The 25,509-nt window shown below is 42.7% G+C and overlaps 1 protein-coding gene across 1 annotated transcript in view; it reads right to left on the reverse strand.

Annotated features, from left to right (window-relative positions):
• The window catches only part of LOC308597808 (uncharacterized protein), a 242,221-nt gene that overhangs the window by 60,326 nt on the left and 156,386 nt on the right, over positions 1-25,509 (reverse strand). Inside the window, exon 2 of the mRNA XM_081213952.1 lies at positions 2,611-2,726. Coding sequence (XP_081070078.1) covers positions 2,611-2,726 — 116 coding nt within the window. The remainder of the gene's footprint in view (positions 1-2,610; positions 2,727-25,509) is intronic.

Here is a 25,509-nt window from a genome sequence, read left to right on the forward strand (position 1 = left end):
CAAGCAAAGGCTGCTAATTCCTTGTTGGCTTTCAAACAGGCCATCAAGTGTCTGGAATGCGGAACTAATTAGTGGAAAAATAAACCTGTTATTCTGCACTTATTACCTGTGGTTGGGTGGGGGCTCCCCATAAATTCCTCACTTAGTAAATAGAAAATTTAGCTAATATCTGGAGTACTAAGGGAAGGTGCCCGGGGCAGTGTTTAAAAAACTGGCTGAGCCAGCTCTCCTGTTCAGGAGATGGGCTGGCAGAGGTGCCATCAAAGAACACAGACAGGAGTTCCTCCACCAGCTATGTGTTAGCTTGCAAAAGACTGGGAGGGGGAGGTTTCCAGGGTTACGGGGGCATGATGTCACCACAGGAAAAAAGGTGCCCCTTTAAACAGAGGTTTTTGAGCAAGATTTTTTGGGAAGAGGAAGAAGGGAGGATCTGAACTCCATGCGTCCTGGCTAGGAGAAGCTGCACCAAGAGACATTTATTTATTTACCACCCATCTGGCTGGGTTTCCCCAGCCACTCAGGGCGGCTCCCAACAGAATTAAAAGCACAGTAGAACATCAAACAGGGACACGGGTGGCGCTGTGGGTTAAACCACAGAGCCTAGGGCTTGCCGATCAGAAGGTCGGCGATTCGAATCCCTGCAATGGGGTGAGCTCCCATTGCTCGGTCCCTGTTCCTGCCAACCTAGCAGTTTGAAAGCACAAAGTGCAAATAGATAAATAGGTACCGCTGCGGAAGGAAGGTAATAAATGGTACTTCCTTGAGCTGCTCTGGTTTGCCAGAAGCGGCTTAGTCATGCTGGCCACGTGACCAGGAAGCCGTACGCTGGCTCCCTTGGCCTATAAAGCTAGATGAACACCGCAACCCCAGAGTCGTCCGCGACTGGACCTAACGGTTAGGGGTCCCTTTACCTTTTAGAACATCAAACATTAAAATCTTTCCTAAACAGGGCTGCCTTTAGGTGTCTTCTAAAAGTCATTTATTTCCTTGACATCTGATGGGAGGGCGTTCCACAGGGCGGGCTGTGATGTTCTGCACCTCCTCCAGAAAAACTCAGGTGTAAATATGTGTGAACAAACCATACTTCTTACAGGCACCGCTGTCTCCGCCACGCCTCATTCCACATCCTAGTTAAGTGCCAGGAACTCTGGGATCTTGCTACTGTTTGGTGGAGATTGGGTTAGGTACGAACACAATTAATATATCTGAGACAGTTTTTGTGGGCAGTTTTGGGGCAAAGCCAGCTGTATGCTCCATGATCAGATCGTCCAGCTTTTTATTTTTAACGCAAAAGCACTTGGGGGAAACTCTGACTGCCTAGCCTTCCAATTCCTCCAAGCTCTTTTCCCTGATCTAAATTGGCGCCCCCCAGATGCTATTAGTCCTGCAACAGCACTTTCCTCTTTTTTGCTCCAGGGCTGATAATAGCAGTTAAGAACATTTTAAGAATGCACCTGTTAGCATTCTTAAGAACAGTTAAGCAGTTAAGAACATTTTAAGAATGCAGCTGGCTCGTGTAGCTCAGAATTGTTCCTACAGATTGGCAGAGGGAACATTCCCATCCCTATATGAAGAAGAAGAAGAAGAAGAAGAAGAAGAAGAAGAAGAAGAAGAAGAAGAAGAAGAAGAAGAAGAAGAAGAATAGTAGTAGTAGTAGTAGTAGTAGTAGTAGTAGTAGTAGTTTGGATTTGATATCCCGCTTTATCACTACCCTAAGGAGTCTCAAAGCGGCTAACATTCTCCTTTCCCTTCCTCCCCCACAACAAACACTCTGTGAGGTGAGTGGGGCTGAGAGACTTCAGAGAAGTGTGACTGGCCCAAGGTCACCCAGCAGCTGCATGTGGAGGAGCGGAGACACGAACCCAGTTCCCCAGATTACAAATCTACCACTCTTAACCACTTGAACCTGGAACTTTCTTCATGAAAAGCAGCCACCCTCTTACTGAGCTATGCCCCTTTTTCTCACACATAAGCCAATATGTATAATTTTGCACATATGTATATGTGCAAAATTTGATGGCGAGGAAACATTGGGCCCATGTAATGAGATGCCGTCCATTCTTCGACACTGTTTCTTTCCCCACAACAATTAACAGCGGTAGACTTTTTTGTCACATTGAATCGCGTGAGCATCTGAGCTCTCATTTTTCTAATGTGCCAAGAACATGTGGAGCATGCATAATTCCTGGATTAAAAGAAGGGAGTTTTTTAAAAATAAAAAAGCTCTATAATGTTTTGGCATTTGCAGCGCCCCTGGCAGTGTCTTGCTTTCCCCATTTCTTCCAGAGCTTGATTAAAGCCTATCAAGTCATCAGCATTTTTTGAAAGAAAAAAGGAGTAAAATGTGCTTGCCAATATTATGGTTAAGCAATATTGGGGGGCGGGGGGCGGCGGGTTGTAAACAAAACTGGTAAAATAAGGCTGCAATCCTGCAGTCCCGTACCTAGGAAAAGCATCACTGACCTCAGTAGGGCTTGGTTCTGTAAGAAGGGTTTGCCAAGAGAAAAATATAGGAAAATTGTGAATTTATACTATAAGTCCTGCAAAGTCAGTTTGGTTATTTCTCTGCAAGCCAGAGAGATGGTTCCTTAAAGTTTTGTTTCAACTTACTTTTTAAGAACTTGCAAGGAATGTAGTTCTAAAGTCCAGTTTTCTTCATTGCGGACAGCAAGAAATCCATGGCTGGAAAATGTCAGAATTGGTTTCTCAGCAGTCATTTGGAAGTCCTGGTAGGGCAAGAGAAAGAAAGTGACAAATCTCTTGACTCGATTAGCTCGCTATGTAGCTTGTTAGAAGGATAGAAAGGAAAACCAATCGGTTGAACCATGGGACACGATTCTTAGAGAGGCGAAAAAGCAAACAAGACTGAGAGACATGAAAGTAAGTTGCAAAGCTACAAGGAAATCTTAAGAGACATAATTAGCATTCTTCAAAGTGTTCTGATGATTCATGCTCAAATGAGAAAATGTCACACACTGGCACGTTTTTTAGAAATATCTTTGTTAAAAAGAAAATCCTTTGGATGTTATTGGAACACAGGAAGCTGTCTCATACCAAGGCAAACTAACTGTCCTAACCAGTCCCATATCATCTCCTTTCATTGGCACAATGGCTTTTCACAGTGTTTCACATCGCCTGTTGCATGAGATAGGAATCTCTTTTTAAAAAATAAAAATAAAAATAAATCATATTTATTGATTTTTCACACACACACACACACACACACATTTACAAATTTTAACATAGACCATAAATTACTTTACCTGTTGGCTTTCTGTCTTCCCCTTCCATGGCTTCCATATTTACCCTTGAATGCTGCATACTTCACATATACAATTCAGCACACTTGGTTTAACCTATTTATCTTAATAATTCTTGCTGTTGCTCATTTCAAGTCCTGCTGGCATATTCACCTCGCTACTTTCTTGCGTTCCATGTTCACTGAAGATGGTGACAGCAGTTAATGGAATTAAAAGATGTCTGCTTCTTGGGAGAAAAGCGATGACAAACCTAGATAGCATCTTAAAAAGCAGAGACATCACCTTGCCGACAAAGGTCCATATAGTTAAAGCTATGGTTTTCCCAGTAGTGATGTATAGAAGTGAGAGCTGGACCATAAAGAAGGCTGATCACCGAAAAAATTATGCTTTTGAATTATGGTGCTGGAGGAGACTCTTGAGAGTCCCATGGCCTGCAAGAAGATCAAACCTATCCATTCTTAAGGAAATTAGCCCTGAGTGCTCACTGGAAGGACAGATCCTGAAGCTGAGACTCCAATATTTTGGCCACCTCATGAGAAGAGAAGACTCCCGGGAAAAGACCCTGATGTTGGGAAAGATGGAGGGCACAAGGAGAAGGGACGACAGAGGACGAGATGGTTGGACAGTGTTCTCGAAGCTTCCAGCATGAGTTTGACCAAACTGCAGGAGGCAGTGGAAGACAGGAGTGCCTGGAGTGCTTTGGTCCATGGAGTCATGAAGAGTCAGACGTGAATAAAAGACTAAACAACAACCACAATAGTAATTCTTTAAATATTCAATAAAAAGTCTCCAGTCCTCAAGGAATTTTTTTCATCATTTTGGTCTCTAGTTTTTGCTGTTAATCTTGCCAGTTCCGCATACTCTATCGTTTTCAAAAGTCATTCTTGCTTTCTTGAAACCTCTCCTTTCTCCATCTTTCGGCATGCAGTATTTGTGCTGCTGCCATTATATATATAAACAAATAAGTTAACCGACTCTTTTGGGTCATTGCTATCTAGGATGCCTAAAAGAAAAGCTTACTGGGAATCAGGAACTTGAACATCTTTTTAATCTCATTATATAACCTGAGATGGCAATCTCATGCCTCTCCAGATATTGGTGGACTTCAGCTCCCATGAATCTCAGATAGCATGGTCCATAACAGTGTGGGATTATGGGAGTTGGGGGTCCATCAACATATGGAGGGTCACGGATTCCTCATTCCCTGTCTTAACTATGAATCTGGGGCCCTTGTTCCTACAACTTGGTGCCTTATGAACTACAGTCCCTCCCTCTGAGAACAAACTATGCTTGTCAACTTTTCTCTGGCAGAACTCCTGTGTCTTTCAGAGTTCTACTACAACGACAAGCCAAAACTTTTCCTGGTTCCAGTTATAAGAATGGCTTGAGTATGGGAGAATCTTCAAATAATGTGCTTACAACTCCATGTGCATTAAGCTCACTCTTTAGAAATGGCCTTAATCAGTTGTACAGTGGTACCTCGGGTTACATATGCTTCAGGTTACATACATTTCGGGTTACAGACTCCGCTAACCCAGAAATATTAAGAACTTTGCTTCAGGATGAGAACAGAAATCGTGCTCTGGTGGCACGGTGGCGGCAGGAGGCCCCATTAGCTAAAGTGGTGCTTCAGGTTAAGAACAGTTTGAGGTTAAGAACGGACCTCTGGAACGAATTAAGTACTTAACCCGAGGTACCACTGTACAGACCTAGTAATATGAAGCAATAGCATAGCATGGGTGGGAGCCCACAGGGGTGGTTGCCCTGGGCACAAAATTGTTCTGGGCACAAAATGCCAACACCCGGTGCTGCTTCAATATGGCTGCACACTTCTGTTGGTGGGCTCCATTGAAAAACGGCTTCTCCATGTGAACCAGGAAGTAACGTCTCCAAACAACGAAATGACTTCTTTTCTTATCTCTGTGGCTGCGATCTCCTGGGTGATATGGACTCCGTAAGGTGGCTGAATGTGCATGTGTACTCCATCAAAACACCCTGCACAGCCCCGGGCGCTGGCATCCCATGCTATGTCACTGATATGAGGACAACAGCGAATTCCGGGGCTGAAATTGCTAAACAGAGGGATCAAAACAAGTCTGGATACTGAATCTTATAGTGCTGCTCAAACATCTTGAATAGCTCTTTGTCAAGCATGGTAATAGCATCCTGTGCATTCTGGCTTTTATTATCTACTGCCTTTTAATTTTTTAAAAAGAATTATCTGAAGGGGCCAAGGCTATTGATAGCTTTCACAAAGGGTAGTCATGCTTGTCCAGGAAAAACAGTCATTTGGAACCAAATTAGAAACTATGCAATACATATAAAGTCAGCACAGCTCTGAGCATGAGTCATGTGAGGATAGTCAGTTTATACCTCCTGCCTCATTGCAGCCTTTAATTGAGAGCCATGGGATATCAGTGTTGCAGAGAAAAACATATTTTATAGCGTCATTTGGATGAAGAATATTTGGGCCAAGGCAAACCCAGAACTACTCAGAAAAAACTTACCTGAATATTCTTTGAATATTCTTTTGAATAAATGATCAGAACCAAGGTCTAAAGCCCAGGCTTACTTCACATTTCTGCTTTGCCTGGGCAGGCAGTATGCTCATACCGTCCAATATTTTTCTGATGAAAACAGGGACTTCATAATGATAATTTTAGTATCTATACTCCTCTTGTCTGAATGGGGTGCCCCAGCCACTCAAGGCAGCTTCCAACATATATATATACACAGTGGAACCTTGGATTGCAAACGTGATCCGTGCAGGAGGCATGTTTGCAACCCACAGCGTTTGCAACCCGCAGCACCCGCAGCCCGCAGTGCCACATCTGCGTACATGTGTGATGCGATTCAGAGCTTCTGCGCATGCACAAAGTTTGAATTAGTGCTTCTGCACATACATGAGCGCCAAAACCCGGATGTAACCCATTCTGGTACTTTTGGGTTTCGGTACGTCCGTAACCTGAAAACGCGTAACCCAAAGCATCTGTAACCCGAGGTACCACTGTGTGTGTGTGTATTTTAGGCTGGTGGTACAGTGGTACCTTGGGTTACAGACGCTTCAGGTTACATACGCTTCAGGTTACAGACTCCACTAACCCAGAAATATTACCTCGGGTTAAGAACTTTGCTTCAGGACGAGAACAGAAATTTTGCTCCGGCGGCATGGCGGCAGCAGGAGGCCCCATTAGCTAAAGTGGTGCTTCAGGTTAAGAACAGTTTCAGGTGAAGAATGGACCTCCGGAACAAATTAAGCACTTAACCCGAGGTACCACTGTGTGTGTGTGTGTGTGTATAAATTAAACATTTTTAAAAACTTCCCTATACAGGAGACTAACTCCAGATGTCTTCAAAAGGTTATATGGTTACTTATCTCTTTGGCTCGGGGGGGGGGGGGTAACATAACTCCATACCCTCCAACATTTCTCTGAGGGAAATAGGGATACCCTAAGAACAGCATTCCGTGATCAAATCAGAAACTGGGACCTCTTCTGTAAATTCGAGACTGTCCCTGGAAAATAGGGACACTTGGAGGTTCTGTAAGCTCCTGCTAAAGGATGGCAGCATGAAGCCTTGAAATGGGGTGTTTTCCAGCCTCTGAAGATGGAACAACATAAAAACTATGGGAAATCACCCATTCCTTTTGCATCCTGGCCTGCCTGGGCAGCTGGTCTTCACTGTACCTACTACTACCGAGACAGGGTGGGGAGGTGGAATCCACATGCATATAAAAACCGTTCTGAAAATGCTTTTTTTTAAAAAAAGCATTTTAAAAAATACATTGAATTTTCCACAAGGCTCACCATCGCCGTCTAGTTTCACATTGTATATTGCACTTAATACACACTTAAAATGTTTTATTTGCAGTCCTCAGGAGTTGACATGTAACTACAGTGGAACCTCAGTTTTTGGAAGTCTCCATGGACGAACAATTCAGAACCCGAACGCCAAAAACCTGGAAGTAATTGCTTCCATTTTCGAACGTGCCTCAGAAGTCAAACGTCTTCCAAGGCGCGTTTCTCCATTTTTTTCAATGGATTTCGCCAACCGCCCTTTGATCTTCGATTTTTGAACATTTCGGAAGTCGAACAGTCTTCTGGAGCGGATTATGTTTGAAAAACCGAGGTTCCACTATATATTTTTCTACTTGTCTAAAGGATTTTAAAAGACCTATCATTTTAGTTCACTTATTTCTGGAAGGGTGGTTCTAGGTGTATAGATGAAGCCCCTGCACAACTATGGGTTTCTGTATTAATATTACTGGAGGTTCACCAAAATGCTGGAGAGGGTGCACCTCCACAGGCACATACCTCCACATGTGGTGGGAGTGCCCCAAAATCCAACTATTCTGGAAAACAGCCACACAAGAAATATGTAAAATAACGAAGCAAGTATTAGACATCACCCCAGAACTGGCCCTACTAAACATCTTCCAAAACAACAATGCCCATTTACACCACAAAGAACTCATAACCCACCTACTTTCAGCAGCCAGAAACACCATAACCAGACACTGGAGAGACCTATCAGGAGTAAGCATGGACCAATGGTACCAAATAGTATGGGAAACAGCCCTACTAGAAAAATTAACCAACAAGCTGAAACTGACATGGGAACAAACAGAAGAAGATGCCTTTACCCCGGTATGGCTCCCCTTTATCACATACGCAGCCCAACAAGACAATGACAATAATCCACCAACAGCTTACAAATCAATCTGGCTAACCTGATCCAAAACACCCACCCACCCCACTCACACACGAAAACAAAGATCACCACAGCCAATCACAAACAAACAACCGCACCCTAGGCCAACCCCAACTTCTCTCACCACCAAAGGAACACAAGTGAACAGGACAAGCAACGCTGACACCAAACCCTACATACAGTAAGCATAACAGAAACATTGCCACCCGCCCCCACCCATCTCCCCTCCCTCCACCCCTTCTTTTTTTTCCTCCCCCTAATGTCTCAACAAATGAAACAGATTTGTAAAAATGTTACATGGAAAAAATACGAGAGACATTACACTTACTTCTGTAAAACAAGAAAATCTTTAATAAGAAAAAATATTACTGGATGTTAGAGATCTTTCCTAATTTTCTTTTTCCTTGCTTTCTTTCTCAGTAGAACCTCAAATGAATGAGATGGTACCTGTACCAGAGAACTTTACATGGAAAGTGGAACTCAGATGAGGTTCTGACATGGAGTCTGTATCTCTCTTACAAGATGCTTATCTCCCTGCCAGCATCCATGTACTTTCCCTCCTCAACTCAACCACACATATACAGATAATTGCTTTAAGGAGCTGAAAAACAAGGAACGAAGATGCAGGACTTCCTAGGAGTTTAGGGCACACTTTCTTTTGGTAAGCAACTATGAAAAGTAGAAATCAAATTTCTTTTTTAGGCGACACTGTAAATGTCTTAAAAGAAACTGGCAGACTCATACGTATAATAAAGAAAAGGAAATAACTTTTCTTGATAGATTTAGAGGAGTTAAAAACCAAAGATTACTTTTCTTTTTTTTCACCCAAGGCTTTGAAGAGTTCTCATTTATAAACTTAAGGAATATTTTCTCTGATGCCAGAATGACCTTTCTAACTTTCGTGTTCACAAAGGTCCTTTTTCACAGCGTGCAATTCATACAGAGAGCTATGAAATTTTGCATAATGCAAGTGACACTTTTTGATCCATTTTCCTCTTCTTTCTCTTTCTTGTGAATTGCAAATGTTACATCTGCGCCTGTTTCCATAGAAACAGTCAATTTTGGAGTTTGAAAAGGGGGTGAGGGGTGGGGTGCCAGAGAGTTGAGTGGCTTGGGAACGAGTGCATAAAAATGGGGTTAAATCAATTCTTCATTTTAATGCTCGTGAAATATAAAACAAAATTAAACATATGAATCATCTGAGGCACTCATCAGAGACTGGAATATCTGATTAGCTATGGACTCCAGTGTGAATTTGTTAATGATGGAGCTCTGGTACCTTAAAATACTTCTTTTTATTTCAGTATTTCTTTCCCTCAAGTAAAAAATAAAATAAAAAAATCCCACAACTCAAGAATATGCTTGAACTGCTTATTTAAGTAAAAGCCAAGAAGTGATAAGCATTAATGAGTGTTAAATAGCAAAGCAAAACCCAGCTTTGTTGAACTGAAAATAGTGAGACTTTTCTAGCGTCTTTGAAAACAACTAAGACGGATTGTGTGCAGACTTAACCGGTGTCTTGGGGATCAAACAGAAGTTAATTAAAGAAAGTGGAAAGTTATATTCTGTGGAGGCTAAATTGAAAAAAGGCAGCATTGTGACCTCTTTGTGGGAACTTTGAGGGTGGTAGACGCAAGTTGCACAATGTGGAGTGCAAACTGCTTGCCCAATGTTTTCAGTGCCCTGAATAGCGAAGGAAAACAACTATAGCAAGTCAGGCAAACAATGGCAGGGAAAATAGGGAATTAATGGCTTTGTAGCTTTTCACCTTCTGTGTGATGCTGAATGTCTACTTCATATATTCTCCCAAATAAAAAGGAGAGAAATCTTTCTTCCCTCCACTCGTTAAAATGTGGGAGAACTTGCCACAACACACCATAAGTGGAAGTGATTTAGGAGAAAGAGACAGAATAGGAATTTCATGGGAGCATGACCTTTGAACCTTCACATTTTGTCATGGAACTTTAGGTCCAGGCAACAATTTGTCTTTAAATAATACACGGCAATAGAATTCCTTCCCCCCCATGCTTCTAGCCAAATGCTTCACTATTTTTTAATTGACAGTGGTACCTTGGTTTACAACCACAATCCGTTCTGGAGGTCCGTTTGTAAACCAAAACAGGTTGTAACCCAAGGAGCACTTTCGCCAATGGGGCCTCCAAAAAATTTTTGTTCATGATCCCCCCAAAATGGGTTGTAATCCAAAAAAAGTTTGCAAACCGGGACACGCACTTCCGGGTTTGACGTGTTTGTAATCCAAAATGTATGCAAACCAAGACGTATGCAAAGCAAGGTATCACTGTATTATAATAATATAATATAATATAATATAATATAATATAATATAATATAATATAATATAATATAATATAATATAATATAATACAATACAATACAATACAATACAATACAATACAATACAATACAATAACAACAATAATAATAATAATAATAATAATAATATATTGCAATGCAATAGGCCAAATAGCTCTGTTTTTAAAGAAATACTAATGTAATGTGTGTGTGTATATAACAAGAACACTGAAATTCTCAATAAAAAGAGTTAAAAAGCGTGTTCTCCAATAAATGAGAGCACGTGTTGTGGTGTGGGCCACCAGGCCAGGCCTCTTGTTGCCAGGCAGGTTAATAGTTGTTGCCTGGCATCATGATTGGTTAACCGGGTTGCTGGGGCAAATTGTATGTTGCAAATTGGGTGGGTGGGACCATAGTCTTTAAATATTGGTGCACTCTGGTTTCTCTTTCTCTTTGCAGAGTGCATCGGATCACCCGCCCGCCCTGTGTTCCGGTTGACCTTGCTTTGCCTGTCATGGGGTCGTCTGCTTTGGAGCAGGGGCCTAGTAGGAATTTTGCCATTTGGTGATTGGCTGTGCCATTTGGTTTTTGCCTACTACTCAGCAATTCGTCACAACTTGTAAGGTTGCGGTTAGGCATTGGTTATAATATGCTGGTGGTGGAGGGGTCCAGGCTGGGCCTGCCCCTCCTATTGCACTGAAGGGAATTCCGTTAAAGGAATCCTGGGGCTTGCCATGATTTCGTCCAATCCCTGTTATGGGAATCCTTGTTATAGGACCGGGCAGGCAAGCTTTTGGGGAGCTGCTGGGGTGAGCGGCGTGGGTCCGACGCTTAGCTCAAATGACCCCCAGGTTTGACTTTCTCTTCTACTGGCTACCGATCGGACCTCGGGATGTCAGTTCTGTCCCAGGCAGGGGTCTAAACAACCACTCACTGATTTTGTATTTTAATAAAGTTGTGGCCAAAATAGCGCCCAAAAACCAAAACTAAAATTACGTGTTATGTGTGAAGTTATTTGAGGGGTGGCCTGGGGACCTACACACACAAACAGGGATCAGGGATTTAAAAACATTCAAAAGATGATTAGAATAATCATGGCTGTGTTCTGCTTCCACAGTTGGAAGGAGAAATGCTTATGAATGCCAGTTGCTAAAAAACACAGGAGGGGCAAATGCAGCTGCAAAGCGTGTTCTCCTGCATGGAGAGCACGTGTTGTGGTTGGGTTTCACAAGACACACACCCCTTTGTTGCTGGGCGGGTTAGTTTGGATGGTCACAGTTGTAATTGGGCTCCTTTGGTTGCTGGGGAGATTTTAATGTTGCTTATTTTGATTGACAGCCTAGAGACTATACATTCCCTGCACACAGCGCTGAGCTTCCTCTTTTCGCTGCGCACATCGGATCACCCTTGCTATGCCTGTCATGGGGTTGTCTGCTTTTGGAGTAGGGGCCTGGTAGGAATTTTGTCCATTTGGCTGATAGGCTGGCACCATTTGGTTTTTGCCTACTGCGTAGCAAATCGTCACAACTTGTAAGGATGCGGTTAGGCATTGGTTTTATGAATTGGTTGGTGGAGGGGCATGGATTGACTGTGCCTGCCCCTCCAATGCTGCTGTTGCAAGGGAATTCCTTTAAAGGAATCCAGGGGCTCGCCATGCTCTTGTCCGAACCCCTGGCAAGGGGCTAGAGCCACGCAAGAGCCCCTGGGAGCATTTGGGGAGAGGTGAGGGCCTGGCACCCAGATCCATTCTCTCCCCAAAAATGTTTTCCCTTACTGACTTTGCAGGTTTGCGGATGTCAGTTCTGTCCCTGGGCGGGGACAGATAGTTGCAACCAATGCCTAAGCAACCACTCACATTTTGTATTTTAATAAAGTTGTGGCCAAAAATGTATGCCAAAAACCTTAAACAAAAAAATTCTGTGTGAAGTGTGAATTTATTGGGGGTGTCTTGGGGACCTCGACACGCAAATATAATATAACCTCCCAACATTTCTCCGATGAAAATAGGGACCTCCTATTCCATACCCTCCAACCTTTCTCCAATGAAAATAGGGACGTCCTAAGGAAAAGCAGGCCATTCCAGAATGAAATCAGAAACCAGGATGGCTTCTGTAAATCCGGAACTGTCCCTGGAAAATAGGGACACTTAACAAAATTAATTTATGCTTGCTGCATTAGCCATGAACAATTTACAACAACAGCAACTGTTACTGCATGCAGAATGAAATACACATTATCCAAGCTGTACGGCTCCTTTATTTGTCTAGGGTTAAATTTACAGTATTAGATTTCAATGCCTGGAATATATGAAAGCTTGTGCAACTTTCGTTGCCCTAGGTGTGCAATGCAGAAAGCGGGTGTCAATTGACAACAAACTTAGACCTTTAATCTTCCCTAGCACAAAAATTCCCCCTATGCACAAGATTAAAAAATCTTCTGAATAAAACCCAGAGTTTCCAGCTTGAAAGGGGATTTGTGCTTTAACCTGGTGTGACCTAGCTAAACTTCAGCAGAGCAGCTATGAAATGGAGGGAGAGAAGGGGGGGGGAGCAACTTTCAAAGTCTGCTTTTCAGCAGAAAACGAGGACACCCATTTGTATTCACAGAAGTACAGCAGATTTATGTCAGATAAACATTTAAGTGCTTCTGCACAAGCAGCTCGGCCAATAGATGTGAACAAATCGCTGGTGGGCGGAGCAATGGAAGAATCCTTGAAAATCCATAGAGAGTTGGCTAATTTACAGCCGCTTGCTGCACCTGTCACTTTCACAAATCAATGGGAGTGCCTAGCCTTTAATAACACGGGGTCACTGGTAAAGGTTGCATGTGTCGGCCATACAGCCAAGACCTTTTGGGATGCCAGAAAAAAGAACCTCGGTGACGCACATTAACAGCCACATGCTCTTTGATGCCACTTCCAATTTACTTTATCTTAAATTGTCAACTAGCAGAACTCTCTCCCATATTAATAAACTCGAGGTCTGTATCCAAGCCAGGGAAAAACGAGGCAGCTGGTTTGCTCAGAGGAAAAGAAATAGGGGAAAATGTGCCTCAGTCTGAGAACGAAGAGTGAAACACAATGGATTATTATTATTATTATTATTATTATTATTATTATTAATTATTATTATTATTATCACAGTGGTACCTCGGGTTAAGTACTTAATTCATTCCGGAGGTCCGTACTTAACCTGAAACCGTTCTTAACCTGAAGCACTACTTGCTGCTGCCGTGCCCCCGGAGCATGATTTCTGTTCTCATCCTGAAGCAAAGTTCTTAACCTGAAACACTATTTCTGGGTTAGCGGAGTCTGTAACCTGAAGCATATGTAACCTGAAGTACCACTGTATTTAAAAAGGATGTCAGGTTGTTGTGTAAAACAGAGAAGTGTTTCAATTTTTGCAGCGGTGGGTAATGGTCACTGAAACTAGTAGGGTGGGAGGCCTATGGAAAGCTGGGGCAGACTCAGTGACAAGCAGAGCCATCTAAGGTCCAGTTTTGCCCTCATCCTCCTCTGTGTTGAGTTCTACAAAGGCAACGCCAAGACTAAGGAGGAAGAAGCTGAGACCCAGGGCCAGCCCTGGAGTTGAAGAAAGAAAGAGGGTAGGCAGGAGGGGACTGGCTGAAAACAGAGTGGAATTGGTGGGGCAGTGCCCTATTTTCCTTCATGGGCCGGCCTCTAGGTAAAGGTAAGGTAAAGGACCCCTGGATGGTTAAGTCCAGTCAAAGGCGACTATGGGGTTGCGGCGCTCATCTCACTTTCAGGCCCAGGGAGCCGGCGTTTGTCCACAGACAGCTTTCCAGGTCATGTGGCCAGTAGGACTAAACCGCTCCTGGCACAACGGAACATCGTGATGGAAACCAGAGCGCACGGAAACGCCGTCTACCTTCCCACCGCAACGGTACCTATTAATCTACTTGCACTGGTGTGCTTTCAGATTGCTAGGCTGGCAGGAGCTGGGACCGAGCAATGGGAGTGCACCCTGTTGTGGGGATTTGAACCACCGACCTTCTGTTCGGCAAGCCCAAGAGGCTCAGTGGTTTAGACCAAAGCGCCTCTACCTCTAGCAATCAACCATGGAGCACAGAAGCTTGGAGCTTAAGCATGCAGGACATTTACAATGCAAAGAAGAGGTGATTCAAATAACCTCCTTTGGCATACTTTGGTTATCTCATCAACCTGGTTTGGGTCTATCAGTGAAAGAAGTATCCTCTCATGGTGGTTCCGTAGTTTGTGTTGATTCGGCTGGAGATTTGAGTAGGCATTCATTGGATGCATGGAGGATCTGGACTGCTCTAGGAAAAGAGCTTTGCTTCCAAGTGTTGAAGACTGTTGCATTGAGCTTAAAGGTTAATGGCAGGGCTCCCAATGACTTATATGAATCCAGACTGAAAAAAACATGTGGCATTCATGGAGTTGGAAATCTTCCAAGTTGCTGGGATGATTCCAAAACTCAATCAACAGTTGCAACATTAGCCCTCTTCCTAATGCTATTTCTAATAAATATAAACATAATTCACCGTAAATTTAAAATCCTAGAAGGTAACACTGAAATGGACCGTGTTAGACCACCTCTGACTCCAGAACCTAAATTAAGTTGATTCTCAAGCAACTGCACCAAAATATGAAAAACTTGTAAGAATCAGTGAGATGCCGCCAAGTTACTTTCAATCTTGATTTTAATCCTGCCATGTTGATCCAAAATTTCAGACTGGGAGGTATGATGCGTTACAAAACCTGAATTTTATAGCAGCATGCTGTAGGCCTAAAAGAGCAAGGTGTGGAAAAGTCGGCTCTTACAAGCATATCTGGCAAAGATCCCCCACAATTATGCTGTTGTGGAAATGATTTGTATAATTACTATGGAAGTTTGCTCTAGGGCTGTATCTCTGATCTATTAAACTAGTGTAGTCTTTTTTCTTCTTCTTTGCTAACATTTCTACTCTTGGATGACCCAGAGTTGCTTGATCTGACAGCTAGAGCCACTTAAACTGTTCCCTGCAAAAGATAGGGTGCTTTTCTGTTACAAAAAAAAAGCATTCTATAGAGTGAGCAGAAAAGAAAAAATGTGTGGCTGTGAAGAGCAATTTCATTGCTGATGTATAAGGCACTGGATTATATTTTCACAGTGCTTTTTTTCCTAGAAAAACTGGTGCCGGTACTCACGATGAAGTTGTTACAGTAAGTGGTATAGTTTTTAACAACAACAAAAAGAGGTGCCGGTACTGCATACCCCTGAATACCTCCTGAAAAAAGCACTGGGTTTTTTTTTTTTCTATTTGTCATGCTTTTCAAGATGCTTTCTATTTAAATATTGATTTCTTTACCATAATTGGTATTCTACACTTTCTATCCCAAAAGTCCCCCCAGGGCTTACTAAAATAAAATAAAATAAAATAAAATATAGATATAGCAATATAGGAAATTTTTAAAATGCAAGAATTAAAATCACATACAAAATGCAACAAACTTGCAGTGTTAACCAATACACACACACACACACACACACACACACACACACATATATATCTAGTGACCAAATTGTCCAGATGAAGGGATATTTAGACAGAGTGAAAAACAGCTCCTCCTCCTCCTCCTCCTCCTCCTTCTTCTTCTTCATACCCCACCCATCTGGTTGTTGTTGTTGATGTTGTTACCCTGCCCATCTGGTTGGGTTTCCCCAGCCACTCTGGGCAGCTCCCAACAGAATATTAAAAACACGACAAAACATCAAAAATTAAAAGCATCCCTAAAGAGTTGTGCAGAGGAGAATTTCAGCAGGTTGGTTTGTCATACCAGCTACACCTCCTGGAATTCCCTCGTCCATGTAACTATTAAAGATCCATGAGCCCTGTCCTCTTTTGCATCTGGTCACCCAACCAGCAGCAAATGACATCAGTACCTCAAGGTGGCCAAGCAGATACCTGTGGGGAACCCGCAAGAAGGATTCAAGCATAAAACCAGTCTCCCCTCCTGTGGTTGTCAGCAACTGGTATTCAGAAGCATTAATGACTGCATCTATGCAGGCCATGACTTCTCCTCCAATAACTGGTCTAATCATGGGTAGACAAACTAAGGCCCAGGGGCCGGATGCGGCCTAATCGCCTTTTCAATCCGGCCTGTGGATGGTGTGGGAATCAGTGTGTTTTTACATGAGTAGAATGTGTGCTTTTATTTAAAAGGCATCTCTGGGTTATTTGTGGGGCCTGCCTGGTGTTTTTACATGAGACAGCAGTCACGAAATTAAAAGACGCCTGCTTCTTGGGAGAAAAGCAACGACAAACCTAGACAGCATCTTAAAAAGCAGAGACATCACCTTGCCAACAAAGATCCGTATAGTTAAAGCTATGGTTTTCCCAGTGGTGATGTATGGAAGTGAGAGCTGGACCATAAAGAAGGCTGATCGCCGAATAATTGATGCTTTTGAATTATGGTGCTGGAGGAGACTCTTGAGAGTCCCATGGACTGCAAGAAGATCAAACCTATCCATTCTGAAGGAAATCAGCCCTGGGTGCTCACTGGAAGGACAGATCGTGAAGCTGAGGCTCCAATACTTTGGCCACCTCATGAGAAAAGAAGACTCCCTGGAAAAGACCCTGATGTTGGGAAAGATGGAGGGCACAAGGAGAAGGGGATGACAGAGGACGAGATGGTTGGACAGTGTTCTCAAAGCTACCAACATGAGTTTGACCAAACTGCGGGAGGTAGTGGAAGACAGAAGTGCCTGGCATGCTCTGGTCCATGGGGTCACGAAGAGTCAGACACGACTAAACAACAACAGAATGTGTGCTTTTATTTAAAAGGCATCTCTGGGTTATTTGTGGAGCACAGGAATTTGTTCATTTTTTCCCCAAAATATAGTCCAGCCCCCCATAAGGTCTGAGGGACAGTGGACCGGCCCTCCTCTTTTGAAGCCACCTTAGGGCATTCTCTGCCTCCTGAGGCAGCAACAGCATCTTCACCTGTGCTGCCATTTCGAATGGGGTGTGTGTGTGTGTGTGTGTGTGTGTGTGTGTGTGTGTGTGTGTGTGTTTTAAAGAAATTCTGGGCATGAACTTGCAGTAGAAAATGGAAGGAATCACTTATGCTGGTCATGGAGCTGAAGGCTCAACTTGTTTTATAATTAAACCATCTTTTCACCTAGCTGAGCAAAGAGCAAAGAGCAAAGAGCAAGCAGCCATGACTGCTCTGTGACGTTCTCTTAGAAATCTCATCTCCATTTGAAAGCTGGATGGATAAGGCCTTTCTTTCCCCTCCTACCTTATTCGCTAAGTATTTCAAATAATGTTCTATCCATTTAATTTTCTATTCATATATGCCGATACTTATTCTAAATGTGTGGGGTATGTAGAGGGGGGAAAATTATGCCACAAGAGCCTGAGGAAAATCTTAATTAAAGCCGTACAAGAAATACTGCACCGAGTTAATAGCAGCAGAACAAATCCTAAAGGCTCAGCTTTGGCCTCATTTATCTGCTATTCCTTCTCCTTTTACTCAGCATTACACACTGATATTGCTGACTCCCACAGAGAAGAGTGGAACAGGGGATGTTTCAAACTACAAGAAAGAAGATTCCACCTAAACATTAGGAAGAACTTCCTGACAGTAAGAGCTGTTCGACAGTGGAATTTGCTGCCAAGGAGTGTGGTGGAGTCTCCTACTTTGGAGGTCTTTAAGCAGAGGCTTGACAACCATATGTCAGGAGTGCTCTGATGGTGTTTCCTGCTTGGCAGGGGGTTGGACTCGATGGCCCTTGTGGTCTCTTCCAACTCTATGATTCTATGATTCTATGATTCTATGATTCTATGATTCTAAAGGCATGTGTGAGGCTGCCTCGTTGCTAAAGCTAAGCAGGTCTGGGTCTGGTCAGTACCTGGATGGGTGACTGCCTAGAAACCACCATCATCAACCACCACCATCCTCCTCATGAAGAATTTCCTTGAACTGGTGTGCAGCCCTTCCTTCACACTTTAGCCCTTTGAATCCTGTTCCCATTGTAATCTGCTACAGTGAGTGGCAGGAACCACTCTCTGGGACTCTCTGGGCCATTGCTCGGCAACATGTAAGATCCTTTGCATTCTAGGAATCAGTGGGGCCAGAGAGCCATCAGCAGAGAGGCTGTCCTGTTGGTGTTGTGGGAGAGCTGCAGGGTTTGGCTCCACTCTGTCATCTCTGTCAGCGCCTGCATCATCATCATCATCATCATCATCAAATAATAATAATAATTTATTTGTAACCCGCCTATCTGGCTGGGTTTCTCCAGCCACTCTGTGTGGCTTCCAACAAAGATTAAAAATACATTAAAATGTCACGCATTAAAAACTTCCCTGAACAGGGCTGCTTTCAGATGTCTTCTAAATGTCAGGTAGTTGTATGTGAAAATATGGAACGCTTCACGAATTTGCACTTCACGAATTTTCTTCCAACCTGGAAGAATGGCAGATGAAGGTGATGGACTACATGGAACTGGCGGAAATGACTGGCAGAATCCGAGACCAGGGAGAAGAGTCGGTGGAAGAAGATTGGAAGAAATTTAAAGACTATCTACAGAAATATTGTAAAATTAATGAATGTTAGAATGATGTTGGATAGAAATTAAGTGGTTTTCAGCTGTAATACTATAAGGGAATATGAAAAATGGATTATTAATAGGTAAAAATTAAACGTTACAATATTTTAAGATTAAAGACTAGGATAAACAAAGAGGGTAAGGATTTGCTGAACCAACAAACTGAACTGGAATACAAAAAAGGGAGGCGTGAGGAGGTCCGGGAAATAAGCTAATGAAAAATAAGTAATGGAAAGAATGAGTTGTTTTTAACCATTTTTATTTTGTATTTTCTTATTTTTTTTATTTTCACTTTGTAATACTTTGAAAATCTTAATAAATATCTTATAAAAATAAATAAATAAATGTCAGGTAGTTGTTTATCTCTTTGACATCTGATGGGAGGGTGTTCCACAGGGCGGGCGCAACTACCGAGAAGGCCCTCTGCCTGCTTCCCTGCATCCAAACTGGTAAGCTCATCACCCTGCCCTGTGCTGGGCCACCTGCCTGCTTCTGCCTCATGCTCCCTGCTTCTAGTACCTCCCAGCTTGTCCCCTCGCCTGAGGTGTTGCTGGTATCCCACCACTAGGATCTGAGATCAATGCAACAGTGAAGGAAGCCGCTCAGGCGCCTGGGGTGGTGAGTTCAGGGGCGGGGTGAACCACACATACGGGTGGGGCACACCGCGGGGCCTCCGGAGTCTTCCTGCCTCCTCCCACACAGCTGCCCTACAGCTGGGGGGAGGCAGCGGGCGGACCGTTTGGGCAGCGGGGAGCCTGCGTGCGCCCAAGCCACTGCGTCTCTCCTAGGAGAAATGCGTGGCTCAGGCGCACTGCAGGCCCAGCAGTGAGTGCCGCCCGTCATTTTGTTTCTTTTAAAAAATATTTTTATTAGCAATTTCAACATAACAACTTATCAAAAGATATCTGTCAGGGAACTGACATCGGAGGGAGAGGCGAAGGGGAGGCTCCCAGATGATGCTGGCGAAGGACCGAGCAGCAGGGGGAGAAACAGCTCAGTAGAGGGGGAAGCCATTCAGCGCAACACCAGGGATGAAGGGGGGCAGACGGGGGAATTGGAGGGAGGGCTCCAGGACTCTTCACTGGACATCAGTGAGGAGAGCCCAGGTCCTCCGCTACCCACGCCTTCCCTGCGCAGAAGACTCCCGCGCAGTGAGAGGAGGAGGAGACTGGGTGTCAAACAACTTTTATGTTGGAAGAGGTTCAAGAAACGCCCACTGACGGATTCTGCCAGTGACTGAGACAGTCACGATGAGTGACTACCAACAGGACAGGCGGAGAGGGACTGAAAGGGATTTGAAAGCCTCGGACGTGAGGAACCCAGGCTGAGAATCTTGAATCTGGATCCTTATTGGGAAGGGACAAAAACCGGGGATGGGAGGGAGGGAAGAAGAGACTCTTAAAAACTCTTAAGAATTCTAAGTTTGGTTATTATGACTCTTAATTAAGATAAAATGAAAATCGATGGAAGAGAACTTAAGTCCAACTTAGGTAAATTAATTTTTATTATAAAAAAAGGTAATAAGATGAATAAGAATGTTGAGAGGAGAAATACCAACTTGCTGATATAACCTTGAAACTGGGATGCACGAGGGGAGGTGGGGGGAAGTCAGGGAACAAGTTTATGAAACGGGGATTTGCTGATTTTATATATGTTTTTGTCTTAGTCTTTTCTTTGTGTATGTCTTGTCTCTAAAAAATCAGAAAACCAAATAAAAATTTTATTAAAAAAAAAAAAAGAGACAGTCACGATGAGAAGGGGCTGTGCAGTCGGAAAGGTTTAACAAGGCAAATTAACCGAGAAAGGCACCAGCTTACGCACGAGTAACTCATACCTTTTACAATATCATATTCATTATTTTTCCCCTTTCCCACCCACTCCAGACCCTCCCTCCCCTCCCCTCAGCTCCTCTCTCTGATTTCTCAACACATATTATTCTCTGCATGTTATAAAATTATGCAAATCCTTACATTATCTATCTACCATGTTATCAATCAATAAATTTGTGTGTGTTTATTCAAAACCTGCCAAGGAGTCCAATTCATTTTGTTGTGTTTTTAAATAATTTGTATAAAGTTCCCATTCCTCCTTGAAGTCACAGTTGTCCTTGTCTCACAATTTATATGTCAATTTAGCCAGTTTTGCATAATTCATCAGTTTCTCTTGCCACTGTTCTTTTGTCAGGATTTCCTCATTCTTCCATCCTTGTGCTATCAAGACTCTTGCCGCTGTTGTTGCATACATAGACGCATTTTGTAACCCCCTCAGTGGTGATACCCGGGGCGACCAGCACTCACCTCACCCCCTTTTCTCTACCCCTGGATCTATGTCACTGTCTTCTGTGCCCTCCGGGGGGGGGGGGCCTCTTGAGCAAGCGGCTCCCACCTCATCCAGCCAGTCCCTGACATTTTTACAGCACATGAAAAGGAATGATCTTACAAAACCTCTTGGGATTCCTGACTATGGGTAGGCTTCTCCAAGCATTCAATTGAATGTGCATAGAAGCCCACCAGACCTTGCCAGTTGGGTGCCATTTAAGCCTTGATTAACTCGGAAATAAACACCGTTGGGGGATGCGGGTGGTGCCGTGGTCTAAACCACAGAGCCTACTGCTTGCCGATCAGAAGGTCAGCGGTTTGAATCCCCATGACTGAGTGAGCTCCCGTTGCTCGGTCCCAGCTCTTGCCAACCTAGCAGTTCGAAAGCACACCAAAGTGCAAGTAGATAAATAGGTACCACTCCGGCGGGAAAGTAAACGGTGTTTCCATGTGCTGCTCTGGTTCGCCACAAGTAACTTAGTCATGCTGGCCACATGACCCGGAAGCTGTACGCCGGCTCCCTCGGCCAACAAAGTGAGATGAGCGCCGCAACCCCAGAGTCGGTCACGACTGGACCTAATGGTCAGGGGTCCCTTTACCTTTACCTTAAACACCGTTGAGTTTAATGGAACTTACTTCCAAGTAAGTGGGTATAGGATAACAGCCTGAGTTCTCCCCGAGCCATCTTTGTTGTGAGAGCAACATCTGCCATTTGAGAAACCAGTGTGGACTCTCGAATGTCGCCCTGTCATCCCCTGATCATTATATTTTTAAATGGAACATAACATGGTTATCTAGAATTATCAGAAGGCATTCATTTATTACATGCCTGTGCATCCTCTTTTCCAGACAGCACTGATTTCCTCATTTAAGATCTCTGAACCATGTTACAGTCAGTCACTATTATTTCTAAGTAGAGCTGACAAGTGTAGCGCTAAAGATATCCAAAGGCTTCAGTCACAGGCATTTACTGTAGTAATGACAATTTACAAGCAATCAAAAGTTTACCAGAACAGATGCCCGAGTCTGTGTGGTATATTGGTGATAATGATAGCTGGAGCTGGCTTACGAAGACAAACCTCGACACTCGCTCATTTGCAATGATTCCTCACTGAAAATAACCTAGAACCAGCTTGGCCAATAAAATTATGTGCACATTCCTAGAAGTACAAACTGCTTCTAACGTTATATTTATTGTTTCACATTTCAGTCTGTGGAGAAATCACCTTTTAAAGTGCATTTAATGGGACCTGGTTTGCTTTATATATACTGTACTCTATAGGAGTGCTTGTAGTTTTGTGAAGGATTAAGTTTAAAATACAGAGTCACAATTGGTGGCTGGTGCTGGTTGTTATTTAGTTACATTATATATTTTACCTTTTAGTTTATTACAAATAAACAATATATTATTCCTTTATTCGATTACAAGGGTGTCTGACTGGTTTTGTACTACATCTAAATTGCGCTACTGGGATATAGCAAATTGCCTGCTATTGTTTTGTTTTTTTAAATGCTTGTTTCGCACAGCATATCTAGAGTGGTCCTCAGTTTCAAAAGTATTTTGTGGCACGACCAGGGCTGGCCCAAGACATTTTGGCACCCGGTACAAATGACAAAATGATGCCTCCCTCCCTGTCAGGTAAGAAGGGATGGGTGAAGATCTATACCAGGAACAAAGAGGGAATAAAGATCGAAATCGGAATCTACTGTTCCAGTAGATCCTTCTGCCACCTGAGGAAGCTTCCTCACCTTACCTCATGGGTGCATCGGCCCTGGGTAGAAGGAGTACTGCTTTTCTAGAAAAAGAGGTCCAGAACTCACCACGAACAATTCTCTTGTTCTCTTACAATGGCAATGGCGCCCACCTGAGAGGTGCCACAATCGAGTTTTAGCAAGGTCCGGCTGAAAGAAAGCCCTGCTACTCTCCAAGAAAAACAGGTCCAAGCACACATGAGTGTACAGATCTTTGGGGTGTGACCAGAATCCTTAAGCACTTGTTTCTGGTCTAACATTTTTAGTAGATTTCTGGCCGGATCTTATATGCACCCATAAATTATAGAGCCAAACAATGGTCATAGATTACAAGAAAAAAATAATGAATGGTTGAAATACTTTGGTTGTTATATGATGCTACAGAACTGATTTCCTCTCTTATCAGGTTATGGGAACTGTGCTCCAAAATGGGCAGCAGGTTGGGGAAGATTGCTTTCATTAAAAAAAGACCTTTCTCTTCTCAGATTTCAGTTGGCACAATGAGGCATTGTGTGGCATTTTAAATACACTTACATTGTTATTATTATATTATCATTAGCACATCATTATTATTACTACAGATTTGGTTCATTTTTCTCCTGCACGATAGTCACACAGGAGTAATCTCTGTGCGGAATAGCAGCAAACTTGTTTATCATCTGTATTCCTGACAAATGCCATTAGGGCTAAACACTGCTACGGCACAATAGAAGGATTCTTAAGGAATTATTTATGTATCTGTGTTTGAACATTTATTTGAAGCCCTTCTAACATTTTTCTTTTGGCATTTTGAAGCGTGGAGATGTGAAGTGCTGCATACATCTGCTTCTGTGGGTTTTTTTTGTGGGGTATAATGTCAGGAGCTATAATTAGTGAGACATTGTTTTATGCATGATAATGCAGCACACGATTTCAAATAAGAGTTACTTCAAATCAAATGCTAATTATGACAAGGCTGGATTGTGGAAGTTAACCCAATACCCATAAACCTACTCTCCTCTCATCATTGGCAGAGGCAGTTTCTGAAAAATTGTTTTCTTTTTTTAAACAACAGCAGCAGCAGCAACAACATTTTATCAACCACAAATACATTGTTCCTGATGGGGAGGTCTTCTGTTCTTTGGAGAACACAAACCAGATTTTCTCATGCAGTGCGATGTAGCACTTGTGAATTTATGGGAGAATTTCAGGCACAACAGAACATTATGGATTCCTTATTGTAGGCACACACACACACACACACGCACGCACACACACACACACACACACACACTCCTTTGATGCAATCCTGACTTCTTTTTTGCCATATCATTTTTATTAATTTTACAATAATGCTTTCCATTACAATCTCTCCTCTTATATTATTCATTTTGGCTTTTTAGGGCCATGACTTGCTTCAAACCTTCCTTGTGATTTTCTATCTTTCACTTCAAATTTCTGCATTTTCACTTCTTAACCATTGCTTTCAAATCAAAAACATCAAAGCATCATATTTTCTCATTCTTCTCTGCAGTGATTTTTATACCTTTCCTTACAAAGCTTCTTGCAAGCTTGCCAACGTGTTTGATTGACTACAACTGTCTTTCAAATAATTTACAAATTTAGTCCAGTCCTTGATGAACTTCTGGTACCGCTGTTCTCGGACTCTTTCCGTCATTTTGGCCAGTTCCACATACTCCATTAACTTCAGCTGCCATTCTTCCTTTGTTGGTAATTCCTTTTGTTTCCACTTCTGTGCTAATAAAATTCTTGCTGCAGTTGTTGCATATAGGAAAACCTTAATATCTTGTCTGTTAATGTCTATACCTACAATTCCCAGTAGAAAGCTTCCAGTTTTTTAATATACAGTGGTACCTCAGGTTAAGTACTTAACCTGAAATTGTTCTTAACCTGAAGCACTACTTTAGCTAATGGGGCCTCCTGCTGCTGCTGCACCGCAGGAGCACGATTTTTGTTCTCATCCTGAAGCAAAGTTCTTAATCCAAGGTACTATTTCTGGGTTAGTGGAGTCTGTAACCTGAAGCATATGTAACCTGAAGTGTATGTAACCCGAGGTACCACTGTATGTATATTCCAACATTTTCTTAATTTCATTATATATCATATCCCAGAAGCACTTCACTTTCTTACATTCCCACCACATATGATAAAACGTACCTTCTTTTTCCTTACGTTTCCAGCATTTATTATCTACCTTATAGAATTTGGCTAGCTTCACCGGTGTAATATACCATCTATGCATCATTTTTATCACATTTTCTCTTAAGGCATTACAAACTGTTAATTTTGTTCCTTCTTTCCAGAATTTTTCCCAGTCTTCTAACTTTATATTGTAACCAAAATCTTTAGCCCAATGAATCATTACCGACACAATCCTGACTTCTTCATCAGTATGCAGTGATAAAGATAGCTGAGAGTGATACATCTCCCATGGGTTTAAACTGTTGTCTTATAACTTTAGGATTCCATGTGGCATATTGAGTGGTTGGCTAATAAGGAGCAGGAAGAAAGAAACAAACTGGATGAGGAAATGGGAAATGGATATGACTACACTAAACCCACAATAATTATTTAAGAAAAGTCTAC

Source organism: Podarcis bocagei (genome assembly GCF_964188305.1).
Source record: "Podarcis bocagei genome assembly, chromosome: 11".
Taxonomy (NCBI): Eukaryota; Metazoa; Chordata; class Lepidosauria; order Squamata; family Lacertidae; genus Podarcis; species Podarcis bocagei.